Source organism: Opisthocomus hoazin, chromosome 3 (assembly GCF_030867145.1).
Source record: "Opisthocomus hoazin isolate bOpiHoa1 chromosome 3, bOpiHoa1.hap1, whole genome shotgun sequence".
NCBI lineage: Eukaryota > Metazoa > Chordata > Aves > Opisthocomiformes > Opisthocomidae > Opisthocomus > Opisthocomus hoazin.
In genome coordinates this window covers 15,407,590-15,431,425 of record NC_134416.1, presented here as the reverse complement: position 1 = coordinate 15,431,425, position 23,836 = coordinate 15,407,590, and the positions used below count along the sequence as shown (strand labels likewise).

The window sequence follows — 23,836 nt, the reverse complement described above, 5'->3', positions numbered from 1 at the left end:
TTTAAACAGCAAAACTAATTAAACATAACTACTTGCTTTGAAGATTTAGTAGATGGTAAAATTTTCCATTTATCTATTTTTATGTGTGAATTGGAAACATTTGTGAAACTCAGTATTCTTCTGTCATGGAAATTAAGAACGGTCTTTTCAAGTATAAATCATCAGAAATCCTGAATTGGAGTCAGGGCCGTTCGCTTCGCCGCTCTGCTCTGGCATGTCCCCTGAATTAGACGGCAGATGACTCCTCATCTCTAATTTCTATTGGAGAGGTTTTTTTAACTTTCTCAGAGATGCTTCTCTCTCTAAAGAGTACGTTTACACCTCTCCACCTGCACCTTCATTTAAGAAGGAGATTTCTAGATTTACTAGCGGAGTAAACATCAATATTTACAAAGGTTTCAATATTGGACACATTTATTAGCTGGCTCGAAATTGAAAGTTTCAGTTTGCTACAACACACAAAATCATACGTTCTGAAGTCCATGCTGTTCCTCCAGGAACATTACTGGAGTCAAGAGGGCTGACACTTTTGCCAAAATAACTTAAGGCAGATTAATGCCTTAATTCCTTTCCAGATTTGGCTTGCTTAATTTCAGGATCAATTAAAAAAATGGTTTGAGTCTCAAGTTCACATTTTGCACCTCCTGCTGCCTTTGTTGTGGCAAGAAACATGCCAGATCCTCCCACCTCCTCTGTCCTCTGCAAAACTGACAGGCTCTGAAGGGCTGAACCTTCAACAGCTTTATCCTCTCCGAGGAGGTGAGAGAGGCGTAGCTGAGACCTGGGTTTGCCCTCACTAAAGCCGAGACCTGGGTTTGCCCCACCGCTAAAACTGGGTGAGGAGCTTCTGTAACTAATGCACAAAGTTGATAAGCCAAGGAAGGGTCTTCTGCTTTTCAGGGAAGGTGCAACTTCAGGAAAGCAAAGAAACAAAGGTTTGTATCAACAAGTGCTCCCTAAGCACCAAGACCAGAGCTAGCTTAAAGAAGGGGGGAAAAAAAGAAAGAAAAAAGCAAAGTTTAAGGGGGAAGGAAAGATGAGAGATAAATGCTTGTGAGGTCTAGAGAAGTGAGCCTTCATAGCCAGCTAAAAGAGCCTGGAAGAGCAAGAACAACTACAGGAATACATGTAGAGATGCAGCGTGAAAGATTTGATACTCACATATAAAAGAAAAGGAAAGCAAAAAAATCATCTTTCTGGGTGCTCCAAGCCCCAATATTCAGTCTGGTTCTCTACCTTCACCCTGTGCCACACTCTCCATCCCAGTAGCACCAGTGCCACCCCACACCCCTCTGAGCAAAAGGGGCGCTGGCAGCTCACACCAACCGCTGGGGACCGGGGAGTGGAGGAGAAGGCGAGGAGAGAGGAGGGGAAAACCACAGAATCACAGACTGGTAGAGGTTGGAAGGGACCTCTGTGGATCATCTAGTCCAGCCCCCCTGCCGAAGCAGGGTCACCTACAGCAGGCTGCACAGGGCCTCATCCAGGCGGGATAAGGTGACTTTACCAGCTGATTTCACTGCATAAAGTGTTAAGATAAACTCTGACACTGTGCCACCATTCACCTGCTCTACATGCAAAGTTCCCTGCAGGTTTTCTGGTTGCCTCCACCATGCACTTTCTCGTGGGCACTCAGCCTAACACTGTTTAGGGATACTTAAAAGGCAACCTGAAGCCCAGGAACTCATGTAGCCGTGACAATCTCCAGGTTTGCTGCCTTCACCGCTGGCTGTGTCCTCATAGAAAGCCTCAGAAAACGGCCAGTTCCTTGCTGAGGCTGCCTCTGATAAGGGCTGACGCAGTTCAGTTCTCTCCCAAAGGGGAAGCTTTTGTGCATATTTCTCAAAAACCATGAAAAAATAGCATGGAAAGGGACACATGAGGTGTCACAGTCCATCTGCCCACACCGGGAGTTTGGAGAGATGTCGTCTGGGCTATTGGCAGCCAGGGTTTTCCATGGCCTCCCCGTTCTAGTACTTTTTAATCATGTACATTAATTCAAATAAGCCCCCCAAAAAAGGAGTTAGTCACTGTTTCAGACACTATGGTTCTCATTTCTTGTACTTTCCCAGAATTTGAAAGTTTCACATAAACTGATACTATGCTAAAACATAACAGTTCAGGGGAAAGAAAAAAAACCACCAAACCAGAACAATGTATTAGCACGTGAAGCAGGCTGCTGCCACCAAAAGCAAGGTGCTCCATGGCTGCTCACAAACCACGCTTTCCAGCTGCAGGCTGACAGTGGTTACTGTGATTTCTCTAGCAGGTTTCAGAAGTGCCAGGCCAACTTCTTGGTCCTATCCATGAATCACTCTTTGCCATCTCTCTGCTGTGCTGAGGGCACTATATTGGGGGAGAAACGTTAAAAAGGATCGTATGAAGGAAGAGGTCTTCAAAAAGACGTGTAGATGTGGCACTTCGGGATATGGTTTAGTAGGCATGGTGGTGTTGGGTGGATGGTTGGACTGCATGATCTTAGAGGTCTTTTCCAACCTTAATGATTCTATGAACTGGCCCAAGCCTAAGCAGTCAGGTGCCATTCAGTAATTCTGACCACAAAGCAAGCAGGGCCAGAGCCAGCAAAGGCATCAGAAGAGATGCTCAAGTAGGGAATCCTTTTCACCCTGTTGATGAAACAACATGAAAACACACTGCTCATGTTCAGCTGGGTGAACCAGCTCCCTGCCTGACTGCAAAAGCACAAGTATTCACGTAAGGGACAGCTCAGGGCTGCACTGCCATTGCAACATCCCCATTTTATTGCTGCTTTAATTCTCTGAAGCTGACCCCTAGAAACTCACAGAAAAAACGAGTCAGGAACAGACAGCTGGGGGTGGAAGGAGGTCAGCACCACAGCAGCAACCTTTTAGAAAAGTTTTAAGCATAATGCAACCACACTCAAAGTTCTCCAAGCGCATTAAGCTACCCCAGATCAATATACTGAAGTCTCTCTCGGTCATGCAAAACTGCATTTCCATGTTGCAGAACCGAATCTCCTGGAAGAGCCAGAGCAAGGACCTGGAAAGCAGCCTCACACTAAGAAATAAGGTTGAAGTCCTGAACAAGAAAATCTAAAGCCATTCTGCAGGCATGAGACAGGCAGTCTTGCAACCAACCTAAGCGTCACTACCCCTTTGCAAAATCTGAGAAGTGAGTCGAGTTCCCAAGATCCTTTCATCACTATCGGAGCCTGCTAATCCCAATTTTTTCTCGTCTTTTTTCCTCACCTATTTGCACCACTTCACAATTTTCTAATTTAGCTAATGAAGATAAGCTTCTTACGATTCTGAATTTTTTGTTTTAAATGAAATATCTTTTTCCAAGAAGGCAAGTCTGCAAGCATTCCAACACCTGGTAGTCTGAGTAGCATTGCAAGATTAATTAATATGTTGGAAGAGCAGGCAACAGAGCAAAATACTGGTAGAGGTGCAAAGAACCGGCACATTTAGGTTGGAGTCACCAAGACTCGGAAGGAAGAAGGCATAAACAACGGAAGTGATAAGCAACAGGTTAAAAAAATTAAATTGGTTACTAAAAGGGCAGGGACTGAATACATACAGGTATAATCTATTTAAAAAATCGTATATAAATAAACCGGAGCATTTGGAAAGGTTGCAGAGCTCACAAAGCAACTCAAACAGTGATCGCTCTGTGAAATGGGTAGGAAAGTCAATGTAATTAAACGGCCTCAAGGCAGAGCAAACACAGTGTGGCCGGGTTTAGCACAGAAGTAGTCACCTAGATCTGAGACACATGCAAGCGCTACAAAAACCACACGAGTCTCACACTTAATATGTGATCAGCTGCACAGTATGGACCAAATTTAGCATGCCCAGGACCTTGAAGCTTTTAAGACATCTCTATGCATGAACTAAGGGATTATCTGTACATAAACCCACTTATGAATAAGATGCATTTATCCCCTAAGCAAGGTGTATACAAGTAAAGCTGCTGCACTTCAGATTCCCTTCCTGCCTTAATCCAAATCAACTTTTAAACATGCACAACTCAGCTGAGTCTGTGCTTTGCTCCTGCGCACCGCAAAACTCGGCTGTCCCTCTCTCACTTGTCAGAGGTAGTGGGGGGTTTCTAATTTTCTGGCTCTTGCTCCTCATTTCAACTGTAAGATCATTCCTCCTACTATCAAATCAACCCAGCCTTTGTTCCGGACAGGTACTTTTAACTTCTGCAGAATTTCCCACTCCCACACACAATCCAGGAGACAGCCTGTATGAAAGATTTATATCAATCCTTTATGCAGCAACACAAGGTTATATAAAAGCTGGGATATGAAGAATACAAAGCAGGCAAGAAGCACACTTTTACTTGTAGGTGACAACAATTAACACTGGAAATTCAAGATTGTCACACAGAAGTCTGGCACTTTCCAAAAAAAGGGTTGGTTTTTTTTCAACTGTGGCACAATTTGCAAGATGAAGAGAGATCCTGGCCCTGCTCCATCACTGAGTGTTTGAAGCTGGTTTCACCGGGGCCAGATTTCATCCACTGCATGTTGGCAATAACAAGACAAGCCTCAGCACGACAGATGCAGTTTCACAACGGCTTTACATGGATCTTAGACATGAGCTGTCCTCCAAAAGTAACCTCAGATGACTCAAGCTTCCCCTGACCTTGCTGCCACTCAGGCAGCTGACTTGGGGACCTGGAGCACCCCAACGCACAGCATGGCCACAGGGAAGCAGTTGTCAGAGGTCGGGTGGAGGGGCAGGAACAAGCCACCAAGGCCGGGAGGAGAGCAGGAAAGTCCCGCTCAGCTCAGGCTGTGGTTTCACAACACATTGGCTTCAACGACGAAACCAGCTCACTGGGTTCCTCCTCCGGCCTCAGCGCTTCTCCTGCCTCATGCTGGAGTCCATGGCTCCCTTCTGCCAGCACAACCGCTTTCGAGTCTGCTCTGCAAACTCCTGCACCAAAAAAACAAGCATTAGAGATGACATCTTTTCTGAAGCATACCTTAGCCCATGTCATTTTAAAATAATCTGCTTCTGGCATGACCATTGCATAGTTAAATCAGTACAACCACAAAGACGTGGAGTTTCTTGCCAAGGCCAACATACAGTGCAATTACACACTAATATTCTCAAACAATACACATGTTTTTTTAATATTACTTGCAATGAAGCTATGCAGCACTTTGTGCTCTTCGGGTTGTATTCTGCTCTGCACAAATTCTGCATTCCTCTCAAGATCACAATTCTGGAGAACCATGTAATGGAGGGAGAACTCAGAAATAAAGAACTATCCTTGGGTTACAAACAAAAAGCCAGGAAAACATTGTAAGGGAGGGATCTATGTCACATAACTTTAATCACCTAAGAGGTGTGACTGGAAGCCAAGCTAGTATCTCTGTAGTAAGTGAGGAGGGAGAGTGTCATGTTCCAAGGAGCACTCAGCCTGTTTCTCTGCTGCCCATCCTGAGAGCAGGGATGCTCAGCCTGGCTTTAATGCCTAATCCAAGAGGAATCCTCTCTAAAAGTCTGAACAGCCCAAAGAAAGGGGAAAACAAAAGCAAAATCACACGCACCTTTCCCTGCCTATTACCTTCTAATGCTCAGAATTAGAAATTAAGATTTTGGGGATGGCAAAGGTCACTCCACAATCAGTAAAAAAGCACAGTATAGAGCCAGCAAAAGGAAGCACTGAAAAATACCAACAAGTCCACTTTATAAATAAAAAAAAAAAAAGAGGGAAAGGGAGAATGATTTAACCTTTCAACCAAAAGCCCAAACCTATTAGACAATGTTCCTTTAAGTGCAAAGACTGTATCCCATACATTACCCCTCAAAATACAGCCAAATGTCTTTTTACAGCTTGACGAGAGCCTAGATTAAGATTTCATTTCATGTGGCCTCTAGCGCTGCATCGTTGTTAAAACCCACTCCCTGTTAGCATCTCACAATTACTCAAGAAGGTAAAAAATTTAGGAAGTAAAGGGCTCTTTTCTGCAGCCTGAGTGCTAAAACAATGTCCTCCACTTCATAGCTCCTTTAAAAAAAATATTAAGCCATTACTATGATAGTTCTTGCTAGCAAATTAAAGTCTACTTGGAAGCCCGGGCTGCGGTCTGGCTGCAGGATGCTGCCGGGGAGCCCAGCGAGGTCTAAAACCACCCAGGAGACAGATATCCCTGGCAGCTGTGGTACAGGGATGGTATCAGCGGGACATTTTCCCTCCTGTCCCACAGGGTGTAACAAACATCAGTGGGTGGTGATAGCATCCCAGCCCCAACCCAGTCTCACACTGTGCTGGTTCAGTGCTGCCCTGCCCCAGAGGGAAGACCACGGCCAGGAGCCCTCACACCAAGGCATCATAAGCGCATTTCCCTTCCGTTGTTACCTCTACAGCATGAACATCAAACACCATGACCCAGAAGCAAACATGCCAGCTAACTAGGCCTGAAAAGACATGTTTGGCTTGGCTTTATTTGCTGAAGCCCAGCCCAGACCACAACCACAAAGAAGCTGAGAAGGATCAGTCTCTAATAAGTGAGCTAGAGGAACAAAGCTAGAGGACTTTGCCTCCAGCACAAAGCTTCTTCAGCACTCGATTTCTAGTCAGTATTACTAGACATTTATAATACTGCCTTTCCTGGCAGCCAGCCGCTGGAACCCCCTCTCACAGCCCATCACCACTGCTGTAAATAAAAAGAAAGAAAACATTTGGAGGTGGCGTACGTATCTCCTGTAGCCTCCAGCTTCACGGCTGCTCATGTCCCAAGGCTGGTTCCATACCATTAGCTGAAGCAGAAGGATCTGGAGCACAACTAGCAAATACAGACATCAAACCACACTCCCTACACAGTGGGTAGCATGTGAAAAGCATTGGCCCTGGTGATGGAAACACTCCACGCTTTGCCACAGGTAGTTTCAGCCCAATTAACCTCTGCAGCTTACAATGTGCCAGGCTAAGGAGTGAGGACAGGCAATAACAGCTGATGCAGCGAGTCAGTAATGCTCTAGATAGCAACAGCTTTTAAGTGTCTTCCTCCTCCTCCTCCTCTGCTGGGTAATTGAGATAAAGCCAAAGGAGCTACACCAACAACACTGGCAAAGCCCAAAACTACAGTCCCAGACATCCCAGCTCTCTGCTGCTGAAGGTAAGAGGTGCTGCAAGCTACACCATGCTTAGGAAAAACTGAATAGCTCTTGGGTCCTGGGAAGTAACTTCAGTTGAACAGTTTACTTTTAGGACTAGTAAAAATACCAAGCTCTTCAACAGTATCAGCGTAAGGTATCACACAAAGGAAAAGGGTAGAATTAGACTCTTTGCATCAACTCCAGCTCTCCTCTGAAATTTCACGAGGGCACACCTTCCGAAGCAGCAAACAACAGCAGAGGTTATTACTGGCTTTAGTCATTTCTCACCTGTTCCCACAAGAGCTAGTCCCACTAAACACCTGAAGACTTCAGCTGCCAAAAAAAGAAAGAACCAGCAGTGGCTCTGCTGGGCACCGCTGCATGCATCGGGGCAGCGAAGCAGCTCTGAGCCTCGACCAGAGGGGAAAACCCCTGCAGAGCACCTTGGGCAGCCCTGTGACACAGCTGAAATACCTTACAGCCGATGGTAAACTTGGGCTTACAAAGATTCGAACTGTTCAAGCGCCTGCTCGACGGATCGCTCCGCAGCAGCGTTTTAACAGGGACACAGAGGAGGCACTTGTCTCTCTCCTGCTGATGGACGAGCCACAAACAGCCGGCCGCGCTGGGTCAGCACCCGTTCTGCACATTCCCTCCGAAAGAAGAGGGGCGTTTGTGCTGGGGACACAAAGGCCGATCTGTTCAGAGCTGGCCGCAGTCCTCCCAGCTGGCTCCCATCGCTGGTCTGACACAGGCTGGCGTCGCAGGGCGAAGGGGAGAAACGCCAGCGCCGCCCCGCTTCCCCAAAGACTGTTCCCAGCAAGTGTCATTATTTCAAAATGTTGCACTTTGAGAATACTTGTGTGAAGTGCTCATGAAAATCTCAACCGTGAAAACTGGGGGTTAATTTGTACATTCAACATTGCCACTCTTTAAACATGGCTACATTTTTTTCCAGCGTAAAAAGCTAGGATCTGCAAAACAGTTCCTTTCTCCTTGGCAATCACTACCATTTGCTTGTTTGTTTTGGTGCGGCGCAGGTCAGGAGAGAAAAATGATAATAAAAACATGAACACTTCTTCTCCTCACCTTGAACAGTGACAGGCTCGACAGCAAGCAGCTTCATATAGCGCAATCAGCACTCGTACACCCACGGGAGAAGAAAAACAAAATCATGGGGCTTCACCTTGCCTAGCCTTACCCAAACTTAGCTTCAATGAAATCAATTAAGACATCTGACGTATGCAAAGGACATCTGGATCTATATAGTTACAGAACTGGGGGACAGAGAGAGGAGCCTACACACGCTGAAGTTCAGCGTACACACACACTGCAGAGAACTGGATGGAGCGTTCTGTCTGCCCTTGCTCCCTGCCCACCCCACTTCAGCCTGCGAAGCAGAATAGTTTCATATATTGTTATTTTCGTATATTGTTATTATACAACATTTCTTTAAAGGCTGAAGAGACGGCGTGACCTAGCTTCGCTCTGCAAGCACTTTCAGGGAGTACCTGTGCACGGGAGCCGTGGATCCAGCCAGGCAGCCGGGAAGAAGGCTGGCCCAGGGGGCTGCCAGTGCCCCTTGCCACTCAGTCCCCTCCACCACCTCCCATGCTGAACAGGGACATGGTAGGAGGTGGTTCTGGGACATAAGGAAACCTCCCCCCAGAGCAAGCTGAGAATGACAGGTCCTCTTCAACCTCCTTGGCCACTGCATCTCATAGGGATCTTCAGCAGGACTATTCAGAGGGCTCAGGCTGCACCATGAGGAGCGTTCAGCCAGCACTGAACCCCAGAGCAGTCGATGCCAGAGGCACTGCAGCTGAAAGACCTGTTGAATTAGACTCACATTATTCTTTTCCTAGCATTTACCAAGCAAACAATGTTCAGAAAGCATGGAGCTATCACTGCAGAGATGCGTCTCACTTGACTTTTCTGAACCAATTATACTTTACCTGGGTACTCATGTAATGCTTTCTTTGCAACACTCTGCTAAAGCTATGATTACAGGTTTAAAATTAGGGGTTAGTTTCAAGTCACTGTGTTTTCTGATGATGCCTATATTTAAAAGGGGAAAAAAACACACAGTAATTGGGCTGCATTCCAGGCAACCTGGAGACCTCAGGGCTCCTGAGCTAACCCAAATTCTCCCGAGACCTCGGACACGAAATACAGCAGGCTGGCAGTTTATGTACTGTCTTGTGATGATACCAATTCCATCACTTTTCAATCACTCCCAAACTGCGGCTGTAACTTTGCACCTCTTCAGAGATAAAGAAAAGTGTCCGGTTTGGCTGTCAGCCAGGTGGCCATCAGCAGCTGATGGAGCCTGCCCGGACACAGCGTTCATCCCCAGCAGGGATCTGCCGGCGTTCCAATACGCACAGCAGCCAGGCGGGATGAAGTCAGCAAGCTAATGTTTTGATTATGCAATTACTTGTTCAGCTACAACTGCAGGTCTTCCTGCATAATCAGGCTGATAAACATCAAACTTTATCTGATGTTGCCTCACATCCTAAATGATGCAGTCAGAAGCCAGAAAGGAGGCGAATGATACCCAGAAAAATCAGGGGGAAGAGCACTGCGTTGTGGGGTCAGGGGGAAGACACACAGAGGCTTTGGGCTTGGTGTACTCTGCACACCCAGAATATCTGTCACAGCCTGGCATCATACACTGTGATGGCACCAAGGCAGCAGCAAACTCTTGATTTCTCCTGGAGAACCCTCTACGCATTGACAGTGCTACAGAGAGGGCGGGAGGGCACTTACAAACCTCCCGTTCAACAGGAAAGAAGTCAAATTTCTGCTGAGTGCAGCTTTTTGGAGAAAAACATAACTCTACAAACCAGCCTTCACCTGAAACTACATTTTTGTTGTCTCCAAAAACAACGACTGCTTCCTGCTCCAATTAAACATTATTTTTAGTGTGTCTTTGCTATTGCAGAGGTCAGACCTTAGCTCGAAACAAGAAAGAAAACTTAAAACATCCTTTGAAAAGCTGTTGATAGAGTCTCTCTGTCACCCTGGAATTTAAGAAAAACCTTGCAGGTTTGCAGAAGTAACATTTTGATGCTTTTCTAATTGGAGACAAAGACCCACAGCTCAGGCACAGATCCGGCTGTGCTGAACTATTCAACCTTTGCGATTAGCACTGAACAGTAGATTAAGAAACAACAATCATTTAATCAATTATTATTGCACAAAATGACTGAACTCAGAGACTGAACTGCTGCCACATCTATTTTACCATGCTTTTGCTCATCGGGCTTTGAGGGAGCGGGAAGGGAGGGGGGATAAACCGAAAGGGTTGAGGAGAGGGAGTGTGGAGCCAGGTTGACTAAGCACAGCAAAGCAGCAGGTTAACACAGGGCCTCACAGAAATGCTTGCGAGCAGGTCTTTTCAGCCACGCAGGAAGCCAGCAAAGTGAGTCAACACCCAGTAAGGACCAAAGATCTGTCCATATTAATTTAAAGCAGAATTAATGCAGTAGGTATCAGAGACAGGATAAAGCTGCATCAGCATTATTTTTCCCCCATCAGCGATTCATGTCAATATTGCCTGCTAAAAAATATCCTAATCCCACTGAAATCAATGGGAAAATTCATGCCAACTTGAACAGGAGGCGGCTTTCACTCTCCCACCTTCTGCTCCATGTTCACTCTCCCTTCTCAGCAGTCTCTAGCAGGTGGCAGGTTGTCCCCACCAGCCCGGCCATGGCCCGCTCGCTGCTGGAGGCTCAGCTGCAGACAGCCAGGCACGGACAGTGACGTCCAAGTGGAAACACAGACCCTGAGAAAAATCAAAATTGCAGGTGCAGCCTCCTGTGAAGCACTCCAGCAAACGAATCAACCCAGAGACTCCTTCAGTGCAGGTATAATCAAGCCTCTATTTATTTCCATTTTCATAGAACAATTAACTTAATCTACATAGCACTGACAACAAACAGACTCTGGGATATGAGCAAATGCATGCATGACACACATGCAAGCTCATGGCGTATGCTATACGTGTGTACCCACTTGTACCTTGTGCCCATGTCATATTGCAGATATATATTTATAGCTGTGCCCACACCAGGGCTAGGTCAGCTCTGGATTAAGCAGCTACATTTAAAGGCAATTCTAAACCAACATCAGCCAATGCAATAGGGAACAGCAAGAAAGCAAAGGGAAAATAAAGAAACAAAATAATGCAGCGCATATTCCCCCACAGAAATAATTTCCCGCTCTTTACGGTTTCATGAACACTTTTGATTCCTTCATATACATACAGTTCTACACAAAGTCTTCAATACAGCAAAAGCTAAAAAGGTAGTGGGCCAATTTAATTTACAGCTGCATTGAGGAGATATTAAAATTACACCTAGAAGAGCTATTTTAGGCAAGTTTCAGAGACTCGAGAAGTTTCTTCCTCATTTCCCTCTGTATTCAAGGCTTCTACTGTGAGTTTGACAGAAACAAGGAAGTGTACCCTCAGAACTATGACTAAGGAGATCAAACGTAAATGTCTTACGGGAATTCATGTAATATATCACTTGTGACTTCTCCACTGGAAGCGTATCTGTCTTGGCTCATACCATATATACATCCTTATCCACTCCGTACAAAGTGCGTATTGATAGAAAAGTAACAGAACAAAGTGATTCAGGAGAACAGCACGTTTGAAGTTTCCAAAGAGCTGAATAAATACCTGCACTTATAAAAATGAACTACATATTTTAACAAAATGGGAAAAAACTACTCCATTGAGTTGATCAAAACATTTTGGCCATGAAAATTTCCTGCTGATGAACGTGACATGATTGCAAAGGTTTTCCACAAGGAGAAGGTACATTGGGCAATTCTCTGCTATTCCACATAGAAAATTCTACTTCGAAAAGTTTTTAAAAGCAAGTTCAAATCAGCCTTTTGAAATCAAATTGTTTTCTTTTTAAATAAGAAATGACATTTCAAATTAAAACATCATAAAGATTCCCAAAGAAACTTGTGTGCTTTCAAATCAACCTTTCATTTCCTTCCTCAAAAAACAAAAGGTATCTGTTCCTCAATGTTTTCTTAAGAGAATGAACCTTGAGTCCTTTCTAAGGTCTCACTACTATTTATGCACATAGACAGAAAGCTCTGGCAGTACTTGAATGAAAACTCAAGCATTAAATACTAACATTTCAAGGTATGCCTAGCAGAAAATTTATATATATATATATAAATATATATATATATATATTTTTATATATATATATATATATATATATATAAAACAAGATCAACACAGAATGGTCCTAGCACAGCAGTCCTTACACAAGCAAAGCCCAGAATCAATTTAAGTTTATTTTTATTGGGTGAAATTTATAATATGCCCAGACTCACTATCTATTTCCTCAAGGCTTCACAGAGAAAGCACTGCTCTTTTGATAGTCTATCCCACATGTTTATTAAAATAGATATAACACAGTGAAAGGAAAACATAAAACTGACAGAGGATCATTTTTAGTTTCAGGGATATTTTATACACCATCCCTTAGAACTTCAATTAATGGCTTTCCTTAATGGAGCCTTTCAGGGTTGATTTTAATGTGCGTGGAAATTCCACTAGTTTGTTACTGCAATGTTTTCTTTATGACCTGCCCTTGTACATCACTTAAGTTTGGCTTATTTATACAAACAGCCGTCCCCTGAATGGACTGGAAACTTCTTAAAACTAGTTGCTTTCCCTTGCATTCATCATGAATTAAAATGCTGGTTGCTTTTATTGCCTTTTTGGCCGGACACTTCTCCAGTGTTCCCCAAATGTGAAGCAGACTGAAGTCACTATGAGTTTTTTTCACCTTTTTTAAGGCAGGAATACAGAATACAGGAAGACAGAGCTGTGTCTACAAACATCCCGGCATCAGCCTGCAACCCAGCTGCTACCCCTGCAAAGCAGAGGGCAGCAGAAGCCATGAGAGCAACAGTGGCTTCAAGCAGATTAGCTGTGGCATCTGTAGCAGCCTGGGGTTTGTTGGCAGGTTTTAAGTGCCGCTTGTGTCTCTCCCTGCCAGGGTGCTCAGGACTTCCTTAGCTGTCTGAAGAATTTGAGCTATGTTAACCCTTTGACCAGCCATTTACCTGAGCGTCTAAAATCTAGATGGGTTTAATTTAGGCAAAGCACAGTAACAACACCTGGAACTCTTTCACAAAGAGCCTGCTGTCGTCATCCAAGTCATTCCAGCTCGAAGCTCCCTCCCCTTCTCTTGCAGTACGCACATCTTCCTGACTTTCCTCAACAGAGCTCACAACCAGCCACATCCCCTGCTCTGGAAGAGGCTTCCCAGGGGTGCGATACATAAAGTCTTTCCACGCAGTATTGAGCCAGGAGGACCCACCATGCCACCCTCACAGCGGAGAGACTCTACAGGTGACATAGACACCAGGTCAGCCTCTCCAGACCTGGCAAAGCCCCAGCAGCCTAAAGTTGGTACAACCATGCTGGCCTCAAGCACATTTGAAGGTCAAGCCCCAAACAAGGAATGCCTGTTGATGGGGCTGGTCATTACAGGAGTATGTATATGAATATATCTTACGGTATGTGTCTGAGTGCCTAGGTATGTATTTATATGGTAGGTAATCCTGCAAGAATTCTGCAGGTTCTCTGGAGACACCGTCCATCCCAGCCACGCATCGTTGACGGAGGGGGCTGCGTACCAGGAGAGACTGCCACTGCATGAGACAGGACAAATAAGTGAAAAGGGGCAGATGGTTACCAAGGATAATGTGTTCTTTGGGAAACAAGGGTAATTTGGAAGCCTTTTTTTCTGTCCACAGCATCCCCAACAACAACAACAAAAAAATCCTCAAAACAACAACAAAATAACCCCAAAACAAAAAATAAAAAAAAAAACCCCACTCAGAATGAATTCCAGCAGCAAGTACTGAAGGCAAATCCTGCTCACTTCATTCTTGGAAAACACTCCTGAACATCCAATAATTAAATCCCTGCTTTGGCTTCATGTCAGCAAGAGAAGGATCCCGCTGGCTCCTGCCCGGCAAGAGTAAGACCAACGGGAAGCTGCCTGCTACGAGGGAAACCACGGCTGCCACTGCCGTCCTGCCAGCCCCACTAGCGGCTCAGTCCTTCCAGGCTGCTTCACAGTGACTACAGCCCAAACTCTGAGATAAACAGATAAATTCTCACTGTCTAAGTTAATACTATTAGCTTAAAGCAGCCTCATAAGCTACACGGTGGATAACAGTAAACCTCTCCAGCATCTTTATCTTCAGACAGCTGCCTCTTGCTCCCCTTGCAGAACCAGAGCCAACGGCAGTTAAAACACGTGTTAGTATAGTAAATCATCCTGGAAACAGCTATTATTGAAATAACTCAGACAAGGGTGGAGATATTTTATTTCCACAGTATAGCTTTGAATATGCTCTCGTAACTACTTGATTATGTTAAAAGCCAAAACAGGTGTTGCACCAGCAGAATATGCCTATGGCAAATGGAACATAAAGCTTAACTAATGGCCCTGTTTGCCTGAAAGGGCACATGAGGCTGATAAATAGTCCCATGAGGTCATATTATCTGTTGGAATAAATCAATTAAGTTGTGCCTCCTTTGGCAGAAGTGAATCTATATAATGACAGTGTCCTTTTTGGAAAGAAAAAAAAAAAGTTCTTTAATTTTAATTTTATGTTAAAAGGATCCTGTTTCTGGGATACTTACACCATACCAGGAACTTACCATTTTTTAGCACGTCATTAAAGTGAACAGAAGCTGCTCGCACAGACACACACACACACAAGTTACTCACCTGTGTGCTGCCTGAAGCAGACTCACTGCTGGAATACATGTCATCTTTAGAGGGAAACATCCCTGAGCAGTGCGGAATAAACACAGCCACAGCCTTAGTTTCGATGACTTTTAGAGCTGTGCCAACAAGCACGACATCCAGCAGTTCAGCAAAAAGCTGCACATTTTCAGGAGGAGTGTGCTGTATGTTAATCATTTCTAATCACAGACAGTTTCTCCACATCTACTGTTCTGGCTCATTTCCTTACAATTAAGAACTCCATTTTACCCGATTGCTACAATACAGATGTGCTGCTTTGGCAGTGTCCTAATGTGTCATGCCCTTAGTACGCACACAGCGGCAGCTGTAACCAGTTCAGTAGTTCAAGTTCTAGATAGACAAAATTAAAGCCAGACTGTAACAGAAGTGTACAGTAGCACCAACTGGAAATTTAAGTCTGCCAAAGAGTTATGCAGCAATTACGTCCCTTAATTTAATTTACGTGAAGGAACAAACCTAACCCAATGGCAAGGCAGTATCTAGGGGTGAAGCAATCTGAAGGACTAGTCACAGCTGATTAAAGCTTTTGTAAGCAAGTTTGTTAACTTCTGTTCTGGAGAAAAGTATATTTCGATAGCTAAAAGTGGATGATGGACAAACCCGTTTTGGTTTTTCCCAACTTCTCCTGTAAGCAGAGTTAGGTAAAAAACTTGTTTGTCCTAGGTCATTACTCAGTGTTGCTGGACTCTGAGACATCGCAAGATGCTGGATGCCAAAACTGCAATGAATCCTCTCTCCTCCACAAGTGCAAGGCACAGAGGGCAGGGCCATTAGTCATCTTTTAAAGCATGGAGACCAAGCCTCATAGAGCAGCTTTCTTGACCCTGCAAAATAGCAGCTGACAGCTGTTTATTTAAAAGCATGAAGGAAGCTCATAATACACCTTCCAACACGTAGCATGAGCGACAAGTAGCACTCCACACTTCCTTGGAGTTTCTCACAAACTTCTCTACCCCAAATCAGCCATGCCTCACCGCAAACATCTTCTAACTCCCTCCTTGCAGTGACGCTCCTCAAGACACGTACCAAATGCTGCCGCTCCCCTGATGTTCCTTCCCATCCCTACAACGCGCTTTGTGCCCCTGCCAAAACAGACTATTCCTACTCTTTCCCAATCTGCCACAACAGTACAGTGCTCTCCCTGATTGCTCTAAGCACAGATGTCCTGGCAAAGACCCTTAGCACAGACGTGGCTTATGCTGACAGCAGTATTTTTCTCTGCTCAACATAGTTGAAGGTTTGGAGAGGTGACATGGCTGAGCTCTCTTCACACCAGCCGCTGTAGCGAGACCAATGGGGAGTCGGGAAGGGGTAAGAGAGGTGAATCTTGCTCTCCTTCACCCACCGCATCAAGGCTAGCAAAATTGTTACATAGGCTACTCGCAAACCCTATATGATGTATAGTTAAAATACTTTTTGCATGTTCTAGTAACTCACTGCTACCATCCCTTCTTCCCCGACTATTTTTCTGAGATGCTTGAAGAATTATTTCAGGCTTGGAAAGCCAGAGTCTCCCATGCACTGCGAGGACAGCTTTGTTCCCATCGCATTTTGTTCGTTTACGTATGATATTGCTCTCTTGAACTACTGTTTCCTCCAATTTCCCTTCTACTGAAGTAGCTGTCCAATTCTAACAAGTAGCCATGGCAACATAATCTTGCAGAATAAAGTACAAAATAATCCTATGATCAGAAATCTAAATTAGAAAAATGGAATGGAAATAATGTGTTCTTAAAGCCTAGAAGTAAGTGACCACTCGAACAGATTACAAATAGATATGGTAAACTCTCCAAGACTTAAGAACTCTGAATGCACACAAATGTAAAGTCAAATTTACAGACAAATTACTACCAGGAGAAGCTCCACACCACGTGTTACAGAAACAGTGAGATTAAGAAAGCTGAAAACAAAAAAAAATCTTTCCCAATCTATACCTGAAACCATCAACCTATTGGGATTAACACCTGTATTGGGCTGCTCCACATCCAAACTCTCCTTTGAATTACAGAGACACCTCTCCAGCTCCCTCAGGGACCGTTTCTGACCCAAAGCCCGCGGGCAGCAGGGATGGTGAGAGGCCAGTGCCGCTGGCGATCACCTGTGTAAAAAAGCCTTCCGGGGAGGGTGGGATGGGCCTTCGGTGAAAAAGCATCTGCCATGGCAAAATTAAGATACAAACACCGTTTCATTAACTACAGCAAAAGCCTTCAGCTTTCAATTTTACTCTATCTAATGGTTTAAAGATTCTTCAAAGAGTTATACCAAGTTTTCAATTTAATTTTCCACAAAGGAATTACTGCTGGGATTTTAAAAAATGCTTTTTTTCCTAATGATACTTAACATGTAGACTCTGAATGCGCAATTGAATCCCAGATCCCTAGACATATTTAATCTTCTAAGCACCCTTGAGGAGCTGGTACTAAGTCCTAAGGAAGAATGATTTCCAAGGTAGGGGGGCTGAGGAGGAACCCTGCACTTGGTTCAAATCAATCCAGGAATGTGTTACCCCACAACTGCCTTATTTTCTTTACAGTAATTGAGAAGGAGGTCTTGTGCCAGATTTACTGCAAAGAGGATGTACTGATTCTTGTCTCTGAAAGGTGATACAGACTGTCTGGACTGCTAAATTAGCCTGTAATCTAATCTAATCAATGAAAGACACGTCAAGTGCTCCCACTCGAGCTTCCCCATCAGCCGCAGGCAGCTGAAACAATCAAAACGGAGATTCTCGGGGACTGCTGAGTCCTGGTATTCTCGAGAATAAGATTACCTGCTCCTTTCCCTTTCAATTTCACTTTCAAACTGATGTGTGCCAAGGGCAGCTACACAGGCTATGAAATGTGGTATAGTCTCTAAGTGCAAAGTATTTCCCTAACTGCATATTTGCTGGCACCAAAAAAAAAAGTGTTTTTTCTCCATTCGTTTACTGGAAGCATAAAGGGTAACTATGCATACAATTTGCAATCAGTGAGATTTACAGCCCTGACTGTAGTGAGTAATTATGTCACGTAGGCACTTAATAAGTGCCCTGTGCCTCATTTTTCCCCTACACTTGCAAGAGACACTCTTGGATAAATACTGTATTTTGTTAACCCCCAGAAATCTCCTGTAGTCACTACTTTACTGAAAGAAACACGAAAACATAGATAAGATAGAATAATACAGCCAACAAGTAGCTCGTGCCTATTTTACACTATTTCAACACGTAATTCAAATAGGCAGAATTGCTTTGCTTCACCCAAGGAAAAACTAAAAAAGGTAGCAAGGGAAGAATTCTTACAATTCTTACAGAAATATTGCTTGGGAAATAACACGTGTTACTACAGCACAGACTGTGCCATGCTTACTCTTACATTGCTTTAAAGCTGTGGATTACTCCCAAGAGTAGGTCTACCATCCATATGCTAAAATTCGCTATGGAGGGGGCTGCCTCTCTGTGGGCAATTTCTGCAAACCCAGAGAGGCTGCGAGAACCACTTCTCAAGAGAGCCGTGACCCCTGCCTTGCAATTGTGTTAGCAGAACCGAGAATCACTCAAAATCAGTAAGAAACGAGTAACACTAAGAAGATGCTCCTTCTCCCACTGCAGACCTGCCACCGTCATCACCAGAAGCTCGTCCACACACATTTAACAAGTTAGGAAGTGATGCAATCTAAAAAAATACCCTGCAGCCTGCGAGCGAAAACACACTAATGTAGTGGTTTTTTTTCTTCACATCCAAATACAGTGTCCTGCAGACGAGTCCTGTCTGACGTGAGCGCAGGCTTACTTCAATTTTTCATTTTTTCACCAAACACATAGCGAATACGAATACAGCACAACCAGCTCGGTTAGAGAGCATGCCAAGGGACTGCTCTCATCTAGAATGCTTCGATAAAAACAAACACCTTTTGTGTCTTGAGAGTCACTTGAATGCAATGTGCTTCACACGGCACAAGAGGGGCTGCTTGATTTTCCAAAGTGCTTATTTAAGAAGACCCAATTTAACAGAACCGCGGGGAAATTATATGTACAAACAATAGCTGCCATGATAATTATAGCTGCCTTCCATGCCTGCAAATATGCACTGTGCAAGAAGACTGTCTCGTCTCTCACGTCAGGAAATTCTTTGCGCTCATGAGCGCTGGCGAGAAGCTCCGTCCTGATGTACTGAACACCTAAGAAGCCACCCAGGGCCAACAGGCCCAACACTAGCGCTTCCTCTGCCCCTGCTCACGGGCTGCTTTGCTCCCCTGCACCCAAGCCCAAGTTGTGACGGAAAGCTCACAGGAAATTTAACCCTGCAGGCAGAAGAGTTCCATCCCTGCCGACGAGGAGAGAGCAGGGTTTCTTATGGCTCCAGTCCTTCCTCACCACCACCTCCTTCCCTTGAACCTTCCTGCCTTACAGCTCCTCCTATGGCAGTGTCACCTGTTGCCTTATTTCACTTCCATTTATCAAATCCCACCTGCTTTCCAGGCACCTTGGCCAACCCCACAGAGCAGACCTGTAAGAAGGAACCGATCTACACAGCTTTAGCTTAGAAGCTGGACTATACAAGTGTGGACTGCGACAGACCGACGTCCTTCAGGGATGGAAAACGAGAAGACGGAACAACCCAGGATGCCTGTTAAATTTGTTAGAGTAGGACCTCTCCGACTGGGCTTTACAGCTGTGCCACCCCATACCAGCAAAGCTACTGCAGCTACGCCCCCCCCAACCCTTCAGCAAATAATTTCCGTGTCCACCAGGTCAGAGACAGCGATCAATGCAGCAAAAAGGACGAGTGTTAAAACGAAGCATTGCCCCATCCCTTCTCCTGTCCGCAGACCCGCCACCCACCCCCGTGCCAGCCCAGCCGCCCACACACGGTGCAAAGGGATTTTCCCCTCCCTTCCTCCCTGCACAGGAATGCAGGAGAGGCTACAGTTCAGTGCTGAGCTGGTAAACGCCTCATTTCACTGAGCAAGCAGTTTTAGGTAGGACACTAACAGACCGGCTCCAACACTCTGATGTTGGGTCTACTGAGCCATACTGACCACATCTTCACGGCCGACCGCCTCTAGGAAATACTCCACCGTAAGACCCTTCCCAGGGACGCACAAGGCGTTGGGCAGTGCCCAGAGCCCTGTCGCGCGGGGAAAGGTGCCCCTCGTGCCTAGCACCTTGCCACCCCTCTGCAACCACACCCAAGCAAATTCGGCTTTTCTGGTCTGGAAGCCACAAACAAGTCTCAGAATTTCCCTGAAACTGTAACGTGACGTTTTGACCCTGGAAGCACATGCTGGCAGTGCTCTGTTAATTGGAGAAAGATGCTAGCGAGGAGCTGCGCAGGGGTCTTGCCCTGCCCCAGCACAGGCTGCTTTTTGCAATCCAGAACGCTCTGAGAAGTCAGGAAATGGCAAATTCCTATCGTCTGGAAGGAAAGGAAAATCAAGGCTCTCCCTCCTATACTCAAAAGGGAAAAAAACTTTTGGATTTTCCTTCCTTTAGTAATAAAAAGACCGTTTTAGACTGTGATACTGAAGTAAGAGCTTCAAAGTGGGAAACTGAATCGCAGAGAATTGTTCTCAACTGCCTGCTTCCACAAGCCGCTCACGTCGAGAGGTTCCCTGCCGAAGGGAGTAGTGCCTCCCGGGCAACGCCGCGGCCAGCTCTCGTCTCGGCCACTCTGCTGAAGCAGCAAGAGGAAAGGCAGGACAAAATACCGAGTTCAGTGTCAGAATATTTTAAGTCTGCCTAGGGATGACTACTGAAATGTGCTCTCGATTCACAAATTACAAATTCAATCGCAGAAACAACCACCGAGGCGCATCAGCCTTCACAGAGCAAAGAAATGCAAAAAACCAGCTGGGACGATGAAAGGAGTGAAGGAGGGTGCTAAGAGTCCACGCTGAAACAGCTTCATCTCCGCTCCTACCGGGAAGAAAACGGAGGTTTCTTAAGACTCGTACAGCAGCAGTGTGTTCGGGTGATGTTACTGCAGGCACCACTCGGAGGGACTGAGGCTACTGCAAGAGCTATGTACGTTACTCTCTAGATCACACCAAAGGTCAGCCATTGCCCGGCCTGCACCCCAGCAGGCCTTTAAACTGAGTAAACAAAACCGTGACAGAGTTTAGATGCAACAGCCTCAGTCCAGACCTCAAAGAGAAGTTCATAGTAAGACTTCACGGGTATCTGTGAGCAGTTTGGCTGCAGCGAGGGAGGACGAGACGCGCTTCAGTCCCACGAGTAGCATGGGACACGCAGGGAGGGGAGACACAACCACTCTCAGCTTCTTAAAACCCCACCGGGCACTAACTCCTGCGCAGTTTTCACTGTCATGTGGACAACACCAAATAGTTTAGCAGCACACGCTACTGGGGATGATACTCTCTCACCTTCCCTCTCCCTCAAACTTTTTCTCTAACTTTGTGCCATAGCTGGTTGTTGGCGGCCGACCCTCAGCTGCACCTCCTGACCCCCCGCAGCACCTTCCTTGCTCCTCAGAATAAGCACCAAAAAGACACACGTGAAAAAACGTGTGGTACCGAAAAGGCTACAGGCACAGCGAGGGGGAAGAAGCGCCCGTGGCTGGGAGGAAGGCGATGGCACAGGGGAAGAAGGCGCAGCAGCAGCATGGCTCAGATGCCACTGACCTCTGGTTTAATGAACTTCTGGGCAAATACATAATCACTTCATCAAACACACATCAAGGGCATTTCTGAAGCTGCTCGCTCTCTCAGGTGGAGCACTTGTGAGAAGACAAGGATTAAACGCCTTCGTCCTGGGGAACCTGGCTCTGCTTCTGCCCATGCCTTCCCCAACATCTGACCCATTCCGGGGGCACGACCTCCCTCCACACCTCCTCCACACACACCAACGGCTGCTCCTTACTCCGAGCTCAGTTTCTAAGGCTACTTCTTACAAAACTGTTTTGGTCACCCTGGAGAAAGGAAACGAAAGCCGCTGCTTTGCAGGGACGGGGAACGTGTCAGTGAGGCACCGCCAGCTTCATCGAAGACTCTGTTTCCCCCTCTTCTCCAGCTGGGAGCAGGGTGGTGGAAGGGGGCAAGGAAGAATTGGACAGCGGGAGGTTTCGGGCGTTCGACCCGGCTCAGGAAAAGTCCCCCAAGCCCTTCGCTCACGGCCCGAGGGGGCTCCTTCGCTCCTTAACCCCTCCTCTCCCAGCACGCAACTCCCCCCACGTTTCTTGGGCTGAAAACGTCCAGGAGGCAGACTCTGAAGGTCCCTCGCCCCGGCAGGGTTCGGCCAGGCTCCCACCGTGAGCCCTCCGCCCGGGAGCCGACCCCCTGCCGAGCCGAGACGGGGCTGCGGGGGCTCGGCGGCCGCGCACCGACGGGGCTGCGGGGGGCTCGGCGGCCGCGCACCGACGGGGCTGCGGGGGGCTCGGCGGCCGCGCACCGACGGGGCTGCGGGGGGCTCGGCGGCCGCGCACCGACGGGGCTGCCGGGGGGCTGCCGTGGCCGACAGCAGGGCAGAAAGTTCAAGCCCAGCTCCCCGGCAGCCCGCTCGTCCCTTCCCCAGGGGCTCCGTTCTCAAAGCCTGCCGTCGGGTGTCCCGGCGCGGCTCGGGGTCGGGGGGAATCAGCTCTCCCTGCTGGAAAGTGGTGCGGGAAGCACGGGGGGCAGCTCTTCACCCCCTCTCTGGCAGCCGAGCCGAGCTGCCCCAAAGCCTCCCGCGGCTGCCGGGCAGTCCGCAGCCCCCCCCCCCATCCCCATCCCCATCGCCCGGCCCCTACCTTCCAGCAGCACCTCCTTGCCGGCCCGCTTGAGCGCCTGCACCGCCTCGTCGTGCGTGGCATCCCGCAAGTCGGTGCCGTTGACGGCCAGGATGGCATCGCCCACGTAGAGGGCCTGGGTCTGGTCGGCCGCTAGCCCCTTGAAGATCTTGCTGATGAGGATGGGCATCTTGTTCTCCTTGCCCCCCTTGATGCTGATGCCCAGCCCGCCCATCTCCTGCTTCAGCACCTTCACGCACCGCTTCTTGTTGGAGACGGCCTCGGGCACCTGCTCGGGGGGGTCGGTGAAGGCGGTGCGCACCGCCGCCGCCCCCCCGCCGCCCTCGGCCCCGCGGCACGCCGCCCCATCGCCGCCCAGCCCGTTGTGGGCCGCGCCGTCGGGCCGCTCCTCGCCGCTCAGCACCAGCGCCTCGCCGCCCAAGTCGGCCAGCACTTTGTGCCACCGCTCCCGCACCAAAACTTCCAGCCAGCCGCTGCGCTGCGCCCGGCCGCCCCCGCCGCCGCCCGCCGCCGCTACCGCCATCTTGGGAGCATGCTGGAAGCGCCGAGTGACGGCACCCCCGGCACGGCTCGGCTCGGCGCGGCTCGGCGCGGCGGCACCGGACTTCAGCCGGGGGGCGGCGAGCTCCCGGCGCGGCGGGGTGGGGCCAGCAGCCGCGGCCGCCTCCCGCGGGGCCGCGACGGGGCGGGCGCACCTGGCGGCACCGCCCGCCCGAGGGTGCGCGGGGATGCGCGGGGCCGGGGGGGCCCGCCCCGCGCCGCGCCGCGCCGAGCTGGGGCCGTCCCGCGGCCCGCGGTGTGGGGGCGTCCGGTGACGGGGGACCGGGGGGGACGGGGGAGAGGCGTTAGCGAAAGGGCGGCTTTGCTCTTCCCAGAGACTTCTGTGTGAAGTGGGTTAGAGCTGGTGGGTGGCACGGAGGCGGCTCTGCTCGGTGGTGCCCAGCGACAGGACAAGGGGCAATGGGCACAAACTGAGGCACAGGAAGTTCCGTCTGAACATGAGGAAGAACTTCTTCCCTCTGAGGGTGACGGAGCACTGGAACAGGCTGCCCAGGGAGGCTGTGGAGTCTCCTTCTCTGGAGATATTCAAGACCCTCCTGGACAAGGTCCTGTGCAGCCTGCTGCAGGTGACCCTGCTTCGGCAGGGGGGTTGGACTAGATGACCCACAGAGGTCCCTTCCAGCCA

General features: G+C 47.7%; 1 protein-coding gene across 1 annotated transcript in view; it reads right to left on the bottom strand.

The window, feature by feature from the left end:
• SNTB1 (syntrophin beta 1) overlaps positions 1 to 23,266 on the bottom strand; it is a 119,458-nt gene extending 96,192 nt beyond the window's left edge. Inside the window, exon 1 of the mRNA XM_075415623.1 lies at positions 22,651 to 23,266. Within this exon, the coding sequence (XP_075271738.1) occupies positions 22,651 to 23,173 (523 nt within the window). The 5' untranslated portion in view covers positions 23,174 to 23,266. The remainder of the gene's footprint in view (positions 1 to 22,650) is intronic.
• Between the last annotated feature and the right edge of the window lie 570 nt (positions 23,267 to 23,836).